At 34.3% G+C, this 22,371-nt stretch overlaps 1 protein-coding gene and 1 long non-coding RNA gene across 2 annotated transcripts; both read left to right on the top strand.

The window, feature by feature from the left end:
- The first annotated feature begins 7,159 nt into the window (after positions 1 to 7,159).
- LOC123883624 lies at positions 7,160 to 8,225 on the top strand. Its single transcript, XR_006800335.1, has 3 exons — positions 7,160 to 7,228; positions 7,489 to 7,568; positions 8,027 to 8,225. It is a non-coding gene; the product is annotated as an uncharacterized LOC123883624 (long non-coding RNA).
- A 514-nt stretch (positions 8,226 to 8,739) lies between these two features.
- On the top strand, positions 8,740 to 16,043 carry LOC123886410. The gene is made up of 10 exons (XM_045935728.1): positions 8,740 to 11,214; positions 11,406 to 11,888; positions 12,218 to 13,112; positions 13,490 to 13,666; positions 13,986 to 14,038; positions 14,360 to 14,416; positions 14,544 to 14,645; positions 14,681 to 14,756; positions 14,848 to 14,967; positions 15,040 to 16,043. Exons 1-10 carry the CDS (start codon positions 9,052 to 9,054, stop codon positions 15,591 to 15,593), a joined length of 4,680 nt encoding a protein of 1,559 aa, XP_045791684.1. The 5' UTR covers positions 8,740 to 9,051; the 3' UTR covers positions 15,594 to 16,043.
- The last annotated feature ends 6,328 nt before the right edge of the window (positions 16,044 to 22,371 follow it).

Genomic DNA, 22,371 nt, shown 5'->3' with positions numbered 1-22,371 from the left:
TGTTGTGTGCTTTACCCAAGTCACTTGAAAATCTCAAGGATGCGTTGCTTTATGGCAAATAAGGTACTATCACCTTGGATGAAGTTCAATCGGCTTTGAGGACCAAGGAGTTGACAAAGTTGAGAGACTTGAGGGTTGATGATAGTGCGAAAGGGTTGAATGTGACGAGGGATAGAAGCGAGTTCGAAGGTAGAGGAAAGGGGAAGAAAAATTGGTCCAAGTCTAGGCCAAAAGGTGATAATGGTGGCAGGTTCAGATGCTTTCATTGTCAGGATCCGGGTCACTTCAAGAAGGACTGTCCTCAGAGAAGGGGCACTGGTAATTCGTCAGCTCATGTTGCTGTTGATGAGGAGGAAGGCTATGAGAGTGCGGGAGCACTCATAGTCACCAGTTGACAACCATAGTTTGCTGATCGGCCTGGAGAGGCGGTGGAATAATACTCAACCTCGGCCTGGAGAGGCGGTGGAATAATACTCAACATCAGCCTGGAGAGGCGGTGCTAAGAATACTCAGTTACAAGGTGGAAGACATAGTGGTTATACCGGTTTAAGACTTTGGTGGAGAAATCTCGGTTTGAGGTGGAGGTACACCAAAGTGGTATGGCTATGAAGACCTTGTGTGGAAGCAACGGTGATCAAGCTTGGTAACTTGTTAGACTGCTGGAGGAAGTTGGACACAAGGAGAGTTTGAGGTTGCAGCTTGTGAAACCACCAAAAATTCCAAGGTTGGTTGGAGGCAAGCATATCTTCAAGAGTACGGAAAGCTACAATCCGGGGTTTGAAGAGGGTACGGTGTAGCTTGTGGGTTGTCCTAAAAATCCAAGGGCAATTGGAGGCAAGCATTTTTCGGGAGTACGGAGAGGTAGACTCCGGGGGCCGAATAGGGTGGTGTAAATTTGGAGAGAGCGGCATGATGGTTGGTGGGAAGTTGACATCACCATCAATTTAAAGGCAAGGTGGAGATTGTTGGATTATGCCTTCAAATTAATGTAAAAATCAGAAAATCATGTTTTTTGGTAGATTCTGCCTGCTCACGCCCAGGCGTGAAAAAACTGGGCTGCAATCTGACTGCTCACGCCCAGGCGTGGGAGGCTGCGCCCAGGCGTGGCTCTGCGTGCCTATATATATGTTATGCGTTTTTTGACTTTTTTAAGGTGTTTTTAGGGTTTCTAAAGCCAACAAAAGACTAGGGTTTATTAGAGAACTTCTCTTGGGCATACTCTAGGGTTGGGAATTGATTCATCACCTTGGGAAACACTTTCATTGAAATTTGTTGGTCACGGGAAGAGATTTGAGAAAATGGTAGAATTAGGGTTGAAGTCTAATTCTTGCAACTCTTGTATTGAATCTCTGTAATCAAGCTTTTTCATTGATAGTGGAACGGAGAGTGGCTCTCTCCCCCAGAGTAGGTCGGTTTTGACTGAACTGGGTAAACAATTGCTTCGTGTTCTTTACAGTTTTATCGTTATCTTTTGTTCGTGATTATTATTGCTATTTCCACGTTTTTGATTGCTTATTCGATTTGCTCCACACATCAAGATTATTGGTGTGATTCAATCCGAATTCACAACAGCGGCTTTTCCAATGGGAGGAAGGTCAAGTCACTCAAGTTTTGGCAATCCTTCATAATGTGAGACTTTCGCAGAAAGTGGATAGTTGGCATTGGAATAAAGAGCCACAAGAGTGCTTTTCGGTGAAATCTGCTTACAGGTTGCTTGCAAAGGAACTCTTAGAGGTGGTTACTCTACATTCTTTTGAGGCTAAGATTTTCATTAACATTTGGGAGAGTCCGGCCCCCTCTAAAATTTTCATGATCGGATACCAACCAAGAATAATCTTCTTAAGACAGGAATCTTGCGAAATGAGGCTGATGGGGACTGTGTATGGTGTAACGGAATTTGGGAATCCTCAACTCATCTATTCCTCCATTGCAAGGTTGCCCTTGTGGTTTGGTATGAGATTTTTAGGTGTTGGGAGTTGTTATTATAATGCCGCCAAATTTGTTTTTTCTCTTTGATTGTGTGAGTGTGGCGGCGAAGAATAAAAAAGTGAGGAATGGATTTAGATTGGTGTGACATACTGCTCTTTGGACGATTTGGAACTCTAGGAACAATCACATTTTTAAATAAAAGCGGTTATCTTTGGAGGTGGAGCGCGGATAGATGGAAAATTCCTCCATGTCTTTTATATGAATCGTTATGGGATCCCGAAAATTGTTTCGAAAGATAATTTTGGTGCCATCGAGCTGTTCTGCGTTTTCCTGCTTTTGGGTAGGTTGCTGTGTGTTTTTTTTTCTTAGCCTCAATGTTGTTATTATTAGGCCTTCACTTGTCTTGATTTTGTTCGTAATAGTTGGTCTGTGTTTTTTGACTATGCCTTTGTGTTGGTTTTGTTTGGCAGGTGTTAAGGTTTGTCTCATGTCATTGCCTCCTTTCTACCTTGTGGTAGTTTTATTTCTACTTGTACCTCCAATCCAACCTTGGCATATGTCTTATGCTTAAGTGTTGTGTAGTAATAAATTTATTTGCGGTTAAAAAAAAAAATAACATTTGAAACTTTCAGCTTAATTTCTGCCACCGTACGTCTAAGTTTCAGTTTTGGATGAAAGCAACATAGAAATGACATAAAAAGCACAAAACCAAGTTGCTAGCAAAATGTTTGGGTGACAATTGAGAATCTAGACATCAGGCATAACTGGACATCTATAGATACTTGGAACCCTACTAATAAATGTTTCACCAATAATCTAGTTAAATTTAAGGATAGAATTAAGTGAGTTGCGATTAATTTAAGCTGCTATATACTATAGTAGCTAATCCCTCCGTCCCAAATTGAGTGACACAGTTGACTGTTTCACGCATGTCGATGCATAACTTTACGATTAATATTTTTAATTATATTATACGGTTTCAACAACTTTAGTTTTTCAAATATATATTAAATCTTATACGGTTTCAACAACAACTCCTAAATATTTGGAATTTACACGAGGATATAATAAACAAAATATAACCTCAACTAATTTTAAATAATTTTTTGGGTAAATAGTGTTATACCCCCTGCAAAATAGGCGAGTTTTGCGTTACCCCCTGCAAAATATTTTTTTGAGATTACCCCCCTGCAATGTCAAGATTCTTTGCGTTACCCCCCTGGCTTAACAAGTGGGCATATGACATGGAAGAATCTTGACGTGGCATGACACGTGGAAATTAATTTATTTTTTATTTATTTTTAATTGCCAACTCATTAATTAATGTGGGGTTTTAATTAAAAAAATGAAAAAAAAACTTAAAAGTTGTTATATTTTTATGAACTTACTTAAAAGAAAGTTTTGTTTTTTTTTTTTTTTGACTAAAAGTTGTTATTATATATATAAAAAAAATTCTTATATATATATATATATATATATATATATATATATATATATATAATAACTAATAATAGAGTAACAAAAAAAAAAACGAAGATGAAAAAAAACTAATAATAATAATAGTAACCAAAAAACTAATAATAATAATAATAATAACTAATATTATTATTAGTTAAAATATGTGATTGCAGTTTTTTTTTTTGGTTATATTAGTTAAAATATGTGACTGCAGTTTTTTTTTTTTTTATTACTCTATTATTATTATTATTATTATTAGTTTTTTGGTTACTATTATTATTATTATTATTATTATTATTATATATTATTATATATTATTATATATTATTATATATTATTATTATTATTACTATTATTATATATTACTATTATTATTACTGTTATTATATATTATTATTATTATTATTATTATTATTAGTTTTTTGGTTACTATTATTATTATTAGTTTTTTTTCATCTTCATTTTTTTTTTGGTTACTCTATTTTTAGTTATTATATATATATATATATATATATATATATATATATATATATATATATATATATAGAGTCAGGATCCGTTGACACCAACTAGTTTGACACCAAATGTTACACCTCTCAATAACGTTTTAACCGATATAAATTTTATAAAATCCACCGTTGGATTGAAAGTTTACATCATATAGATCATTTGTGTAAAATTTCAAATAAATCCAAAATCATTTGATATGTTATTGAGATACATCAAAATTAACGGTTTTTGTATTTTTTTAAATGCCGTTAATCTTTATGTGTCTCAATAGCATATCAAATGATTTTGGATTTGTCTGAAATTTTACACAAATGATCTATATGATGTAAACTTTCAATCCAACGGTGGATTTTATAAAATTTATATCGGTTAAAACGTTATTGAGAGGTGTAACATTTGGTGTCAAACTAGTTGGTGTCAACGGATCCTGACTCATATATATATATATATATATATATATATATATATAAGATTTTTTTTTATATATAATAACAACTTTTAGTCAAAAAAAAAAAACAAAACTTTCTTTTAAGTAAGTTCATAAAAATATAACAACTTTTAAGTTTTTTTTTTCATTTTTTTAATTAAAAACCCACATTAATTAATGAGTTGGCAATTAAAAATAAATAAAAAATAAATTAATTTCCACGTGTCATGCCACGTCAAGATTCTTCCATGTCATATGCCCACTTGTTAAGCCAGGGGGGTAACGCAAAGAATCTTGACATTGCAGGGGGGTAATCTCAAAAAAATATTTTGCAGGGGGGTAACGCAAAACTCGTCTATTTTGCAGGGGGTATAACACTATTTATCCTAATTTTTTCTTTGAAGTAATTTGAAACGGATGAAGTAGTTAATTAATCAGTGGAGTGAATGAACCCTTTCAAAAATATGTAGACTATCATTTTATTTTATTTTTGACCGCAAAATGTTAGAAAGAGGAGAGAGAAGCTCTGGTGAAAGTTCCCCTGTTCCACGCTAATCTCAAACCCTAGGCTATGTTTGGATTGATGGTACATAACGGAATGGAGCGGAATGGAATAAGATGGAATGGAGCGGAGCGGGATGGAATGGAGCATAAAATGTATTCCATTGTTTGGACATTTTGTATTCCATCCCATACACCCCAAATTGGAGGGGAAGAAAAATAAGAGAAAATGATGGAATGGGATGGAATCCATACCATCACATACCACTCCATTCCATTCATTTTTAAAGAATCCAAACAATGGAACTTCACTTCATACCACCACATACCACTCCATTCCATCTCATACCACCAATCCAAACAAAGCCTATTTCACACCTTCATCTTCTTCTGCTTCCTTCCTTCGGCTTCACCGTTCCTCTGTATCTGCTTATCATGTCTTCCATTGAGATCCCTTGGCCGTGTCTTGTTTCTCAATCGGCTCCCAAGGTCATCGATGCTTTGCGTAGTAAGCTATCTACTCTGTGGAAATCAATTGGTAAATGGGGAGTTACTTCATTAGGAAAGGGGTATTACGAATTTTGCTTTTCTTCTCCGGAAGATATGCAAAACGTGAGATCTTCAGGGTCATGGAACCTTAACCCAGGATTCGATAGAGAATTTGGTCATTTTGCCCGTGTCTTTAGTGGATATTGATTTGAAACTTGACTCTATTTATAGGGTGCTAGTGGAAATTTCACTTTTTTTGTGGATATTGAATATGAAAACATGCCTGCCTTTTGTAGTTAGTAGTTACTGCAAATATGCATTGGTCATGAGGTTAGTGTTTGCAAAAGAAATAAGGTCCCTCATGTTCAACATGATGGTGCAGCAAAGAAAAATGCAAGACAAGAGCACAAAGCAACTTACTTGGTGACTAAAGACAATAGGAATGAACAAAACAAAGTCACAGAACTCATTAACTTAGAAGGCTCAACATCAATTGGTGACAAGCAGGTTGCTAACAAAGAAACAATTGATGTTGCTTGCTGCAGGAAAACTTGTTTCAGTTACAGAACCAGTGGATTCAACAATTGTTGATACAAACAAGGGTAATTTGGAGATAAATCCGACGCAGTCAGATGATGAAAATAGCTGTTCTGAATTTGTAGAGGATATTCAAATTGTTAGTGTGAATGATGCTAACAATAAAGATATAGAAAGTCCTAACTCCAACACAGACAACCAACTTGATGAACCAAACATGACTGTTGAATTTTTGAAAAACTCATGGGCAAACATGACAGATCAAGCTGAGAAATTTAATGTAGATGTTGATGATCCACAAGCTAATGCTGATGAACAACATTTTCAATCAGTGAAGAAAAGAAACAAGAAAACTCCAAAAAAGAAAGGTAACCATGGTACTAGATCCAAGGTTGGTAATGCCAACAATTCCTCATGAAGTGCATCTTTTGGAATGTAAGGGGATTGGCCAATTCCCCAACAAAGTTGGCCTTAAAAAGGTTAATTAGAATTTACAACTTATAAACCTGATTTTTGTCTCATTGCGGCGCCATGGATGACTTTGCTAAGTTCCCTAAGACTTGGTTATCCCGTCTTAACCTCAGGTTGTTTGCCGTTAACACTAGGAATAATTTACTACCAAATATTTGGTGTTTTTGTTTATCTCATATTGTAAAAAACTATTTTTCCAATATTAATTTTGTCTTTAATTTCTTTTTTTATTATTATATTACCTATCACTACACATTATTATTACCTATCAGTATCACTAAACACTTTTATTTACTTTACCTTAAAAATAAAAATAAAACACTTTTATTTACTTACAATTCAAATATGGTTTTTTCTAATATATGCTTTCATAAATTGAGGGTATATGCCAACCAATGAGAATAAGCTATATGCAAATCCACATGTGCAAATTTAAAAGTTTGTTACAAGTTTATTGTAGGGACTACATGTAAATCCACTCATGTGGCTTGTTCTTATTGATTGATGGGCATATACCCTCAATTTATGAAAGGGTATAGTAGGCCTCACCTTCGAATAAAGGAGAGAAAAGAGGGACCTACAAGAAGAGAAAATTAGTGACTTTTTACTTTTTAGTGGGGCTGACAATGAACTGAGTGTCTATTTGATTACGCGTTTGTGGCACTAAAAATATTCCTGCAATAATTAGTTTGTTGTTTGTTGCTTTGTTCTGAAGCCTATACATTATTGGGATTAGTATATCCAGAAATGTTATAGTCTCTCTCTGCTACTATCTACTATTGTTTCTTTCGTGTTTCTGCTTGCAATTGGAGAAAGGGGAAAAGTTCATCTTTGTGCACTGAACGGAAATGAGTCATAAGTGGTAATCAAGCATTTCTTTCAGATCATATCTTTTTTTCCTGCTGTGTAAGCCTTCTTTTTTATAAATGCATTTTTTATGTGTATATTATCATTTATTTATATTATTAGTATTTTATTTGTGTTTCAGTAGATGTGATTTTCTCTTTTTAATTATACATGTTAGTAGTTAATCTGCATAGTTAATCTGGAAAATTTCTCTGGGAGAAAAAATTGATTATTTGTGATTTGCAAAGTTTATTTGCTGATGATTCAAGAAATCAATAAATCTAGTATTTATTTTTACTATTTTTGTTTAATTTTTTCAGGATCTGTAGGATTTGCTCTTAATTCAATATCTACCTCCACCGTTAACCAGTGCAGTTACTATTGGTACTATAATTAAAAGGTACAATTAAAAATAAAATAAACATATATTTTGTTAAACATCAAAGTTATGTGTAAAGAAAAAGATCAAAGTTTAGTGTGTTTCTGTCGAACCGTGGTCCTCCTCATTAAGTTCAGCGCCAATCACCACTGAACCAACTAACGATCGGTTAACTTGAACAAATCTTTAATGAATGACTTTTGCAAATTTTCCACTAAATTACTGAGTAGTGACTCATGGTTTTGCTCAATATAAGAAAGATTACTCACTCTTCACTTCAAGTTGTCCTTTATCTTCTCTTTACTATTTAATAATATTGAATGAAGGCCAAAAGTTATTATCCGCTTGCGTTTTTCTAACATTATTTGCACTGAAGATATTTGCGAAGTAAACACAACTGCAAATGTAGTGAATCATTATTTATATCAAATCTATCTGAAGTATATATACCTGACTTTGTTTTCTTGAAATTGATTTAGATGGCAAGTTTCCTCTGTGATTTGGTGAAGAAATATGTAGACAAATTGATTGATGGCGCAATAGCAGAAGCACGTTATGTATTTTGCTTCACATGCATTGTTAAGCAATTTGAAGAAGAAAGAGCTACGTTGGAACCACAAAGGATAACTATCGAGAAACGTGTCAAAGATGCAAGAGAAAGAGATAAAGATATTCAAGCTATAGTCAAGGTTTTAAATTGCGGTTGCGGTCGTGGATGCGGTTGCGGTTGCAGGTATTGCGATTGCGGCTAATGCGGACACTGCGATGCAATTGCGGTCGTTGCGGCGTGAAATAATTTTTTTATCCGCACAAACACAGAAAAAATACTATAATTATTGTAATTCCTTATATATCTTTTACTTATAATTCTATATAAATTTTAATTCATTTTTAAGTCATCGAGACATAAGAAGACAGAAACTCTAAAATGAAAGGACATAAAGGAAAAAATAAAGGTAAGATTCTCTGAATTTTTACGAAAAGGAATATTGGATTGAACCGTTGCGGCCGTTGCAGTCAAAACTCCGTTGTGTTGCGGTGAAATGCTGTTGCGTTGCGGTTGCGTTGCGGCATCACGTGTGATTTGAGTTCACACCGCAATTGCGGTCTGATGCGGTTGCAGTGCCTACCGCATCCGCAATATTGCGGCCGCATCAGGTGATGCGGTCCGCAATTTAAAACCTTGGCTATAGTTGGTTCTTGGGAAAAAGATATTGATGAGCTCAATCAAGTGGACACAAAAACAAAACAAACATGTTTTTTTGGATTTTGTCCTAATTGTATCTGGCGATATAAAAAGGGAAAGGAGTTAGCAAATAACTTGGAGAAGATCAAAGAGCTAAAGGGAGAGAAATTTGAAAATATTGAACTTCCTCGCCCTGTTCCAGGTGTTGAACGCTATTCATCCAAAGATTACATTTCTTTTGAAAGTAGAGAGGCAAAATACAAAGAACTGTTGGATGCATTAAAAGATGACAATAACTATATAACCGGATTGCAAGGGATGGGGGGCACTGGAAAGACAACAATGGCCAAAGAAGTGGGTAAAGAGCTAAAACAATCTGAAATATTTGCTTATGTCGTTGATACGACTGTGTCATTTACTCCTGATATAAAAAAAATTCAAGATGATATTGCTGGATCTTTAAGACTGGAATGGGGGGTTTGTAATGAATCAGACCGACCCAAAAAACTATGGAGTAGATTAACAAATGGTGACAAAATTCTTGTGATACTGGATGATGTGTGGGATCAAGGCCCACCCCTTGATTTTGATGCAATAGGAATTCCAAAACAAGACACACACAAAGGTTGTAGAGTTCTTGTAACCTCGCGTAATCAAGAAACTTTCAACAAGATGGATTGTGATAAGATAATTGAATTGGGTCTTTTATCAGAAGAAGCGTGGAACATGTTCAAAATGTATGCCAAGATAAGTGATAGCACCTCTCAAAAATTGATCGATAAGGGACGTAAAATTGCAAAGGAATGCAAACGATTACCTGTTGCAATTTCAGTTATTGCCAGTAGCTTAAAGGGCCACGAACATCGAGAGCACAAATGGGATGTGACATTGAAATCCTTGAAGAAGCCTGTATCCATGCATGGTGTTGATGATGATAAGGTTGGAATTTATAACTGTTTGAAGATTAGCTATGATAATTTGAAGGATGAAAAAGCAAAGGGGTTGTTTCTCTTATGTTCGGTGTTCCGAGAAGATGAAGAAAATTCTATTGAAGTTATAACAAGACTTTGCATAGGTGTGGGCCTTTTGGGGGAAGACGATTATGGTAGCTACGATGATGCTCGAAACCTAGTAGTTCTAGCCAAAGACAAGCTCGTAGATTCTTGTTTGTTGTTGGAGGACGGTGAAAAACGTCTAAAACTGCATGATTTGGTCCGTGAAGCAGCTCAATGGATAGCGAACAAAGAGATTCAATGTGTAAAATTGTTTGATAAAAATGAGAAGTCATCGGTTGAAAAGCAAACAAATATCAAATATTTATTATGTGAAGGGAAGCGCATGGATATTTTTAACTTAAAGTTTGATGGTTCCAAACTTGAGGCATTAATTATCAAGGCGGATAAAGATCGCGGATGTACAGAAGTTCCAAAGTCTATTTTTGAAAATGTTATCAAGCTTCGTGTTTTGAATTTTTCTGGCAATTATTTTGACTCGTCTTTATCATTACCAGATTCAATTCGGTCATTGACCAATATTCGATCTATGTCGGTTGATAAAGTGGATTTAGGTGACATCTCTATTTTGGGAAACCTACAAAGTCTGGAGACTCTTGATTTGGTTGAATGCACAATCAAAGAATTGACAGACCAAATTACAAAACTGAGGAAGTTTAAAGTGTTGAAGTTGAAATATTGTGAAATTAGAATGAATAATCCATTTGAAGTTATTAAAAGATGCTCATCACTTGAAGAGTTGTATTTCGAATTTAGTTTCAATCATTTTTGTAAGGAAATAACCTTACCTGAGTTGAAAAGATATCATATCAGTAGTAGAAGTTCCTTTTATTTGGAGAGAATTTCCAGATTTCCCAAATATGTTGTGTTTTGTGGTGATGAAAAGTGTCAATTTTCAGAAGAAACACTCAAGTACTGCATGCAAACAGCAGAGGCTCTTTTTCTAGAAGGAATTAAGGGGGAATGGAGAAATCTCATGCCTGAGATTGTTCCTTCAGAACATGGTATGAATGATCTTGTTGAACTTCATTTGGATGGGATTTCACAAGTACGGTGTCTCATTGACACCATTGGTTCTCATGTACCGATCTTGTCCAACTTGGTTGTACTAGAACTGAGATACATGGAAAATTTGGAACAACTATTCAATGGTAAGGTAAACCTCTGCAATCTAAAGAGCATCACACTTGAGAATTGCCCTATGTTAGTTTCTATACTAGCTTTTCTCTCTGCACAAGACCTTCCAGTACTAGAAGCTATCAGAATAAGAAAATGTGATGGATTGAAATATGTGTTTGGTCAATCCCAACATGTTGAACTGGTTTCACTAACTGAATTGAAGCTCTCTGAATTACCAAAGTTCATTGGTATTTTTGAAGAATGTGTGAAGGGATCATCTTCCAAAGCACAAATACAATTGGATCCTATGAGTGATAGGGATCAACCGCATGACTGTTCAGTGGCATCAGTAAGCCTTTCTTTCTAGTAGGTTGTATCTTATAGAGTTTGTGCATAATTACTATTAGTAAATAATCAATTATAATTACTATTATTACAATGTAATAATAACTTTTCCTTAATTTATGTGCACAGTATAACAATGTTTGCTTTGATTGAGTTGGATCCTTTTTTCATTGGGATTACATAAATACATTGCAGGAATCAAATTCATATGGTCATAACATATGGGAATGTCTTGGAATACAATCAAAGATCCTCTGCAATATTAAAGAGATTGTGCTGACTCATTTTCCGAAGATGAAATCAGTATTTATCCTATCTATTGATCTAATAATGCAGTTGGAAACTTTGAAAATTACGAACTGTGATGAACTGAAGCACATAATAATAGACACGGGAGATCATAACACTAGTGGCAACATCTGTGTCAATGTCTTCCCAAAATTGAAATACCTCCGTGTTGAAGATTGTGCACAATTGGAATACATCATATTTGGACCTGAGACTGATGATCATCAAAACCACATGGAGGTTCAACTTCATTTTCCGGAATTGAGACATCTCCATCTTGTCGGTCTACCAAGTTGGATCGCCATGTGTCCAAAACAATATCGAATAACATTTCCTTCTTTGAAAAGTCTTAAACTCGGGAAAAGTTCCCAGGATAGTACAATCATTAAGGTATCCCTCTTTCCATATATTTTTTTTTTTGTCAAAAAAAATATATCTTTTTTTGAACAACTTTCCATATATCTTTGTTTGATAATTTCTTAGCAATTAAAGTAAGTGAAATATGGCCTGACTAAGTGTTTATAAACTAGAGGCAATCCTCACTTTACAAGCCGGTTTTGTAAAGATGAGTTAGGCCCAATACTCAATTCTAAGACTTTTAACTGTTCATATTTAATTTTACAAATGTTTTTCTATTGAATTTTAGAAAATCTATTATCTTAAGTCAAAAAGAAAATCTATTATCTTAATGGTAATTTATTTTATGTACGTACATGTAGGATCATTTTCTCACTTTGGAACTGCTCTATCTCGATAATTCCAAAGTAGAAAATATATTTTCCCTGAATGAAATTGATGAACAGCAACTGGACTTAGCTTTGCGAAACATTATATTGACTGATCTGCCTATGATGACTTGTCTTTTTGTGGGTCCCAAATATTCATTTGCCCTCAAAAACCTTGCACGCATAGATATTGTGCGATGTGAAAAATTGAAAATTGCATTCTCCACTTCCATTTTAAGATTTCTACCACAATTAATTAATTTATGGATAGAAGAATGCAAAGAGTTGGAACATATTATTGAAGATGATTTGGAGAATAAACAAAATTCAAATTCCTTGTCTTCAACAACATGCTTCCCAAAGCTAGAAGAACTTGTTGTTAGAAAGTGCAACAAGTTGAAATTTGTTTTCTCCGCTTCCATGTTAAGATTTCTACCACAGTTGCGTTATTTAACAATAGAAGATTGCAAAGAGTTGGAACATATTATTGAAGATCATGATGGTTTGGAGAATAAACAAAATTCAAATTCTTTGTCTTCAACAACATTTTTCCCAAAGCTAGAAGTACTTGGTGTTATAAATTGCAACAAGTTGAAATATGTCCTTCCATTCTCCGTATGTAAAGAGCTTCCGAAGCTAAAGTTTCTGATGATAACAGAAGCAAATGAGTTAGAAGAAATATTCAAAAGTCAAGATGATCAGAATGTTCATATTCCAAATCTAAGTATTTTAGTATTTGATATGCTACCAAGCCTCAGTGATGTCCAGGGAAATCAATTTCAGGCTGTAAAAAGTCGCATCGTGCGGAATTGTGATAAAAAACTCACTCTCACTTCAGCATCAACAACCGACACCTTATCAGAAATTGGTGATTTACAGTTCTCCATAGGTACACGATATATCCAATATCTCAGTTTGATTTTACAAATATCTGATTTTTGTTTTACCATTATGTGATTTTAATCGCTTTCAATTCCATTAAATGGGGCGTGGCCTGCCCTTACTAGTTCCATGGCTGATTTTACAAATATGTGATTTTTGTTTTACCTTTATGTGATTTTAATTGCTTTTAATTAGTCCTTAACTACATTCTTGGCTGATTAAAAGTCATCTCTAATTGAATTTTATATAAAGTGGTAAATTCTAATGATTAGGCACACCTGGACTTCTTTAAATTTTAATTTACGATTGAAAGTAGTAGATATTTTGATTTTATAATATTAATGCTTATCTATCTAATGATGTTCATAATGTATTTTTCTATAGATTATGATTTGTTTGTGAAACTGGACGATCTATTTAAACAACTACGAAGTGCAGAATCCACCAAAGATTTTGATACCGAGTCGAATTTAGCAAGTGTTGAAATTGTTGAAAATGCTGGGATTGAACAACTGCCAAGTGCAAAAATCACTGAAGATTTTGAACTACCAGTTGATCAAGGTATATATTTTTTGGATCGATTTTATTTTCAAATATTAATTACCTCATCATTCTTTGAATTTTGAACTCCCTTCTTTTCCAAATGTTGTTCAGATTCTCTAAATAAATGATAATGTTTTCATGAAAATAAACTCAAATGATGTGGAACAATTTTCTAAGGGTGATGAAATAATTGTTTCCAAATCTAAACCCTCTCCTAACTTCACATCTCTTATTGCATCTATGTTCCCTTCAATGCCTTCCAAATCTAAGCCTTGTTTTATTTTTAATTAATTTGTTGTGCTCAACTTGGCATAATAATTCTTTCATATGCTTTCAGGGGATCCTTCTCAAAAAGTAGAAGATGTAGCAATACTACCAACAAAATCTGAAGTAAGTAATTTACAGGCCATATCAAATTACATAGTCATGGTGATTCTACTTCAGATTTTGTTACTTACTTAGTAATACATGTAATTAATAATTTTAATAATAATCACCATGACTATGTCTTTGAATCAAACATGCTATTTATTGTACAAATACAAATGAAACAAACACCAAAGACAGAGCATGAATTTGTTGAAAATGTTCCCGATTTAGCAATACTACCAACAAAATCAGGAGTAAGTAATTTGCAGGCGCCATGTCAAATTTATAGTCTAAGCCCTTACTTAGTGATACATGTATTTAATGATTTTGATCTTATTATAGGAGTTGCAGAATGAACAATCACTTGGAGAAACTGATACTACAGTCCAATCTTCTCAAGTAAATAATATAATATAGTACCACCACCTCATTTTGCATATAAAGCTAAGAATAAATATTTGAAAAACAATTTTATTTAAAATATTATATGCCGCAACTAATTTACATTTTTATGCTATGCAATTAGCTGGAGGTATCAACATCAGAAAAAACAGCAGTTGCAACTGTGTCTACCATTTCAGAAACAAAGAATGAGCCACCTATACAAAAGGCAATTTCCCTCATTTTATTCTTTTGACTCTTTTTCAAATGCCTGAATTGAATTACACTATAAACAACCTTTTAAATTTTAAGCAGGGTATTGAGATAGAAGGAACTTCTAAGACTAATAATGATCAAGGTAAACATTTTTTGGATCGATTTTATTTTCTTTTTATGTTACCTCATCACCCTTTTAATTTTGACTCTCTTCTTTTCCAAATGTTGTTCAGTTTCTCAAAATGATGTTGCTTTCATGAAAGTGACCTCAAATGCTGAGGAACAATTTTCTAAACCCTCTCCTAGCATCACATCTCCTATTGCATCTCAGTTCCCTTCAACACATTCTAAAGGTATCTTATTGCTTTGTTTTAATTAACTTGTTCTACTCAAATTGGCATAATTATTCTTTCCTATAATTTCAGGTGGCCCTTCTCAAAAAGTAGAAGATTTAAGTTCTTCTTTGCTTGTCAAGAGGGAGCTTGAGGAACTGGTCTCCAAGAAACATTTGGATTATGAGAACTTGTCTTTGTTAACTGATTTTCTTGTTAAGAATCCTTCTGTTCATTTAAAGGACACTTCACTTCCTAATAGATACAAGGGTTGTGCCTACAACTTACTGTCCGAGCTATTGAAATTCCTCGAAACCCATAGTTTGGTTGAAGTATCGGGCTCACGCCACTCTGAATTTGTGGAGCTATTACAAGATGCGCGCTACTTTGCTTTTGATAAGGAATGGTTGGATGGTGTCGAGAGGCGTGCTTTATTTCCAGAAACACAAGTATCTCCAGATGCCTTGGAAAAATTATTGGATTCCAAGAAACGGGTTACTAAGGATGTTGAAGAGTTGCGTTTCAAGATACACATTTTAAGTCAACATGTGGAAGATCTTAAGCATCATCAATTGATATCCTCTGAAGCTGCTTTGGAGAGTATCATTGAACAAGAAGCGGTTCTAACTGCCCCTATTGGCTATTAGACTATATTTTCTTGCATTTATATTCCTTCATTGCGAATTTGCTATGCTTTTCATTGTGTGTGCTATTGTCCTTCAATATTGTTTATTCCTTGAGTGTAAGGTTTCGTCATTTCTCATGAAATGATCTTATGAACCGTCTTATTATGTTTGTGTTGGGCGGGTTCACTCCTCAAGTGGAATCCACACAATTATATTTAAAAAAAAAAAAGAAAAAAAGAAAAAAAGAAAGAAAAAAAAAGAGAAAAAGAGAAAGAAAAAAAAGAGAGATGTATTTGTGTTTTAATAGGTCATTTGTGTGGAATTTGTGTTGTTAATTGATTTCTACCTTTGGTGTGTATTGTGGTTCCCTAGCGCTTACTAGGAAGACTATTGTGTACTCATTATTATTCATAGTGGAAGATTTATGTGACTCGGTCCCGTGGTTTTTTATTCTCTCATATCGGGAGGATTTTCCACGTAAAATTATGTTGTTTGATATTTATTATGCTGTCATTATTATACTGCTTTGGAATTTGATTTTTCGTTTTTTTTTTTTTTTGGTAAATGGAATTGGATTTTTCTAGTTGTCTATTTAATTTCACAAGTGTTAGCAACAATAATTTTGCGTTATATGAGACTCTTAAGTCTGATTTTTCCACAACAATTTTGTGTATTTAAAACTATGATTGATTGCTGTATGTAATGTTGATGAAATTATTTTCCCGGATTTTTCTTGCAGTTTGATTAGAGAATTGTATTTTGTGGTAAATTTTGCTATGTGTTTAGATGAAATCAGGGAAATCAGGGATTCTGTAAATCAAACAATCAATCAGCACGTGACACCTGTGACTGCTCATGTTTTAGATGAAAGGATCTTTAATATTCAATAGATGAAGATATGAACTAATGCTGGTTACATATGATGTTGTCATTTCTATATATATGTTGTCATTTCTGTGCAAATATGAATAATCAAAATCAGAATGTGATGCAAGAAAGAAGAATGAGTACATAAAGTCAAAAGGAAGCATGTGATGCAAGAAAGCTATAATAAGAAAAATCAGAATCAGAACATAATTGATAAGTATTTTACATAGTCTTACTCTTCGATTAATTCTATGTTGAAATTGACTGTCAAAGTTTTGCATAATCATATACTAGTAATTTGTTCTTCCAAAGCTCGAAGTCTTGGATAATTAGCAATCTCTTCTAAGGCTTGAACTTTTCCATTACTTGCTTGCAATTTCAACCTTTCAATTTCCGAGGAAGAAGCACCGCCAAGTTGACGACTTGCTTGAGCTCCCAAATACAGAAACACCTCAATCCATTAACAAAATGGATGAATCAAGTTTAATTCATTGCTCCACTTCTCGTGTAATACAAAATTCATATAATGTTTGTCTTCATAATAACACATACACGCTAACCGCTACACCAGCTAACTTTTTGTGTAATAATGTCTTAGCAAAACAACTTGACCAATACTTTATATATTGGGCTTGATTACCGGTGATGAAGAAATTTGTATATAGGACTGAAATTTACAAAAAAACAACTCAGTCAAACAAGAAAAACCATACAGTACTACTCCCTCCGTCCCAAAAAGAATGACCCAGTTGACCGAAACACGCATGCCAATGCATAACTTTGGCGACTAATATCTTTAATTGTATAATAGTAAAAATTATAAAAAATTGATATTTTGAAAATACTCATCGAGACGAATCTAACAACATCTTATATGTTAATATTTATTTTTATTTATTAGTAGAAAAATATGGTCAAAACAATATATATGAATAGTGCATATATTCAAAATGAGTCATTCTTTTTGGGACGGAGGGAGTACTAGTAATTTGTTCTTCCAAAGCTCGAAGTCTTGGATAATTAGCAATCTCTTCTAAGGCTTGAACTTTTCCATTACTTGCTTGCAATTTCAACCTTTCAATTTCCGAGGAAGAAGCACCGCCAAGTTGACGACTTGCTTGAGCTCCCAAATACAGAAACACCTCAATCCATTAACAAAATGGATGAATCAAGTTTAATTCATTGCTCCACTTCTCGTGTAATACAAAATTCATATAATGTTTGTCTTCATAATAACACATACACGCTAACCGCTACACCAGCTAACTTTTTGTGTAATAATGTCTTAGCAAAACAACTTGACCAATACTTTATATATTGGGCTTGATTACCGGTGATGAAGAAATTTGTATATAGGACTGAAATTTACAAAAAAACAACTCAGTCAAACAAGAAAAACCATACAGTACTATTAAATTTACAAAAAAACAATTAGAATGATGAAGAAATTTTTTTTTTATTTTAAAAGACTGAAATTAAAATTCACTGAATGCAAATTTTATTTAACTAAAAAAATTAATTAAGAACTAATTTAAAAAATATATATATACGTATATACTATTAGATCTACAGTTTTAAAAGATTTCAGCAAGGGAGAAGATGAGAACGCGAGATCCAAAACAACTGAGTCAAACAAGAAAAACCATGTGTGCACTCTGCAAGATCCAAAAACTATACTATTATTATTACTTGTTCACATTGGACAATGCACTGTGCAGCCAGCTAACATATTCTCTAGGAACTCATGGACGTTTATTCGAAAAAAATGATGTCTCAAGTTTATAATATACTCGGTTGAAATCTTTTTTTATATAAGAGAGACTTTATTTTTAATTTTTACATTCATTGAAAATCTATTTTTTTTATTTTTTTTGGTTTACAATGAGTGGGAATCGAACCCATGACCTATAACATACTACTCAAACCTCTCACCAATAGATCAAACCTAGTGGCTTAAAATCTAATTTATTTAGTCAATAATATAGATTAGATATATTACAGTATAAGAGACAAAAGAATAGGCACTGACGGTGTAAAATAATTTTACACTGCCGACCAATAACAACGATGTTTTCCACCACATCATCCAACTTTACACCACTTTCTCGATATGACATGACAAACTGGTAGTTTTTTATTGGATGATCGTATAAAACTATTTTACAGTATCATCTCCATCAAACTAATGTGTTTAAAATGTTATACATTCAACATAAAATACAAGGATTTTAATACAAACTTACAAATTTACACATGATTGAAAAGAATTTAATTTATATACACAGTCAATGTAAAGTTATTTTACACATGCGTTCAATAATATATCAACACATCAATATTTAAAAATACATGATGTGTATAACCAAAGAAGTATATTACTAATATATTAAAACCTTTTCTCTCTCTTTGAAAACCTCTGTTCTATCTCTTCTAGGGGTGATCGTATCCGAACCAATCCAAAAGTAAAACCGCAAATCGAACCAAACCAAACCGAAAACCGCAAAAACCGCATTTGGTTTGGATGTATTTGGACGACTTTCTTACTGAACCGCAAACCGCAAAACCGCAAACCGCAAAAACCGCAAAAACCGCGGATAACCGCAAAAACCGCATTAAGTTACTATTATATATTTATATTCCAATATCGTAAAAGAAAATATATTTATATTCCAATATACATGCCCAATTACCAAGTCAGTCGACCAAATTAATCGAACTTCAAGTTGTTTTTATTTTTTGTACTGAAATTTTATTTTGGTGTTGTAATGTTATTTTAAATAAACAAATTTTATCGGTACCGTGATGTTATTTTGAAAATTCAATTTTTTTATATATTTAAAATTGTAAGTTACTATAATGTTATTTTGGATAAATAATTTTTATTGGTACTACAATGTTATTTTGGAACTTCAATTTTTTATTTTTTTTTATGCTTAAAATTGTTCGGTACAATCGTTATGTTTTAAACCGCACCAACCGAACCGATCCAAACCGCATTGGTTTGGTTTGGTTTGGTTTGGATGACTTTTTAAAAATCAACCGAACCAAACCGAACCGCATACATTTTTATCTCGCGGTTAGGATGACTTTTATGCTCAAAACCGAACCAAACCGCACCGCGATCACCCCTAATCTCTTCAACCTCAAACTCAGATCCGCCGCCCCCAAACTTCCTTCTTCTCCAAAATCCAAAATATCCATTCAAGATGTAGCTACCAAAGTTGGTGGTGCGACGAGGTGTCTTGTCCCTCCGCATCACCTGCAAACCCCATCGGGGGGTGTGTTTCCGATGAGGTATGATAACCGCCGTCGGCGGCGGCGCGAGGAGCTCTTTTATCTAGCCCGGTTGTGGTGTTCGATTTTGGTTTGTGTGGTTGTCCTGATGCAGTCTCGTGGTGGTGGCAACAGGTCTGGTGATGGTGTTTTGTTCGCCGGATCTGGTTGTAACAGTGGTGGTGTTGGTGGTTGTGGTGAGGTGATGTTGCGGCGGGTTGAGGGTGGTAGTTTGGGGGCTGGCTTGGTGCTCGTGACTGTGTGGGGTGGTTGGGGTGGTTGTTGGTACTCTCCCGGTTCGTTTCTACTTTGGCCAGATCGTTGGGTTGTGGCGTGTTTTGGTATTTTGGTTGTGTTTTTGGTGTCTGGATCCTGGCATTGGTGCTTCAGTCTTGGTGGTTTTGTTTTGTTGTGGTGGTTTTTGGAACAGGATGTGACGAGTGGCTTTCTTCCGTTGCTCTCGGTCCGCCGGCGTTTTTTCTATTCGCCGGCGTTTATGGTGATCCAACGTTTGCCGACGGTTTTGAAGGTTGCAGCTTGTTTCGGTTTGTTCTGGTCTCCACATCGAATGAACTGGGGTTCTGTATTTGTTTCTATCACAGATATGGGAGTGTGGTGGTTGTGACGGTTCTAAGTTGGGATGGTGGTGGCTGCGTCAGATCAGTCATGGGGCGGTGTGACGGCGGCTGCGACGGTTCTAAGTTGGAGGTGTTGCGAGGGTGTGGTGGTAAGGTGTTGAAACAGAGGAGTTGGTTTTAGCGCCGCCGGTGGGAGGTTGATGTTGTGTGTGACTGGTTTTCTCGATATGAGATTCTCTGACCGCTTACAAATCTGTTGAGATTTGCAGGACTCGTTTTTGAGTCTCTAAGGGTTTCCAAATCTGTTGAGATTTGCAGGTTTCTTTGTATCTGGTCGACCTTTTTCGCATTGATGTTGACTGCAAGCTGGAGATTTAGCTGCCTAGGTTTTCATTCTGCTGTTGCCCCATTAGTTTTTGGCTCTCAAAGCTGCTTTTTGTATTCTGATGGGCCGGTCACTTTTGATTCGAGATCGGGAGTTAGAGTCTTAGGGCTTCTTTTTGGGTCGGATTGATGGTTCTCTTTGGTGGTTTGGTGTTTGTGGTGTGTGCACTAGGTGGTCTGGTGACTGTGGAGTGTGTACTAGGTGGTGTCTGTCTTTTAGCTTTTTCATCGGTGTTCCGCATATATATGGCGCCTTTTGTTTTGTAATTCCGCTTATCCCGGCCTCTGTTCGTCTTGTGCAGAGACCGGTTCTTATTAATAATATTTTGCGTTCAAACAAAAAAAAAATACATGATGTGTCATGTTCATTGAATGATATGACAACACATCATTGGATGCATGTGTAAAGAATATTTACACCGACAGCACACAAAAACCCTTAAATTTTCCATATATTTCAAACAAATATTTCGCAATGGGAGAACGTGTGCACATGTACTAGGTTGCTAGTTTTACTAGCAATAAAAGACCGGGAGGAACATTGTATACATTTATTTAATGGGTTGCCACTTGTGAAGTCTACATTATTGGGGTTAGAATTTCTTTCATGTTTCTACTTGCAATTTGAGAAAGGGGAAGGAAAATACTTTGTGCACTGAACGGTAATGACTCATGAGAGGTAATCAAGTATTTCATTCAGATCATTTTTTTTATTCTGTTGTTGATATATATATATATATATATATATATACCTCCATTTTTGTAAATGCATTTTTTCATAAGTATGTTATCATTTATTTATATTGTTAGTATTTTCATGAGAATATATATAATGCATGACTTAGGAGTCAGGACGATTATTTTTTTTTTTTTAGTAATACATGTTAGTGGTGTTTTTTGTTTTTGGTGCATGTTAGTGGTGTTTCTATATGGGGTTGATTAGATCAACTGAATTGAACTTAAGAGATATAAAAAAGTTGAAGGAGCGAAAGGACGGGATTTTGATCACTTGTGATTGTGAAGAATAAAAATACTAACACAATAACTAATATACGAAATGAAAGGAGAGTGTATGCAAGTAGAAAATTAGATGATTTTTTAGTTGTTTGAATTTGGAAAATATTCAAGGGAAAAGCAATGAAGACAACTATTGATATTTAATCGAACGGTTTATATTACATATGAACAAAAGTAATTAAAAATCATCTTAACCATCAATTCCAAAATTAACGGTTATGGTGAGTATATGTGTGACGCAGTTACTGCATATAATCTCATCCCAAATATGACTTATATAAAATTTGGACAAACCTCACCTCCTAACTCCTAAGTCGATTTTATAGGTTTAAATTAGGTCAAATTCAACTAGTCTACTTGTGTAAATGCACATTTTAAAAGATAAATAAATTGTTTCAAACCAGCTATGAAGTCCTATTGATATTTTCTCAAATAATTATTTTTTCTTCTCAAATTGATTTCCGAATTTTTGTTGATTGAACTCTAAAAGTAATTTAACCTCAAATTTTTGTTGACAGAACAAATAGAACTACCACATATACGCATCATCGGATGCCATGTGTACTCATTTAGTGACATGGGATACACGTGCCATTAATTTATTTTAGAGTTAAATAATTTTTTTGTCCTTAAAAAATTTATCAAATTTTATTTTCTATCTCTATAAAAAAGTGACATAT

The sequence above is a fragment of the Trifolium pratense genome, linkage group LG5, assembly GCF_020283565.1.
Source record: "Trifolium pratense cultivar HEN17-A07 linkage group LG5, ARS_RC_1.1, whole genome shotgun sequence".
NCBI classification, from domain to species: Eukaryota; Viridiplantae; Streptophyta; class Magnoliopsida; order Fabales; family Fabaceae; genus Trifolium; species Trifolium pratense.
This window is presented reverse-complemented; position numbering and strand designations above follow the sequence as displayed.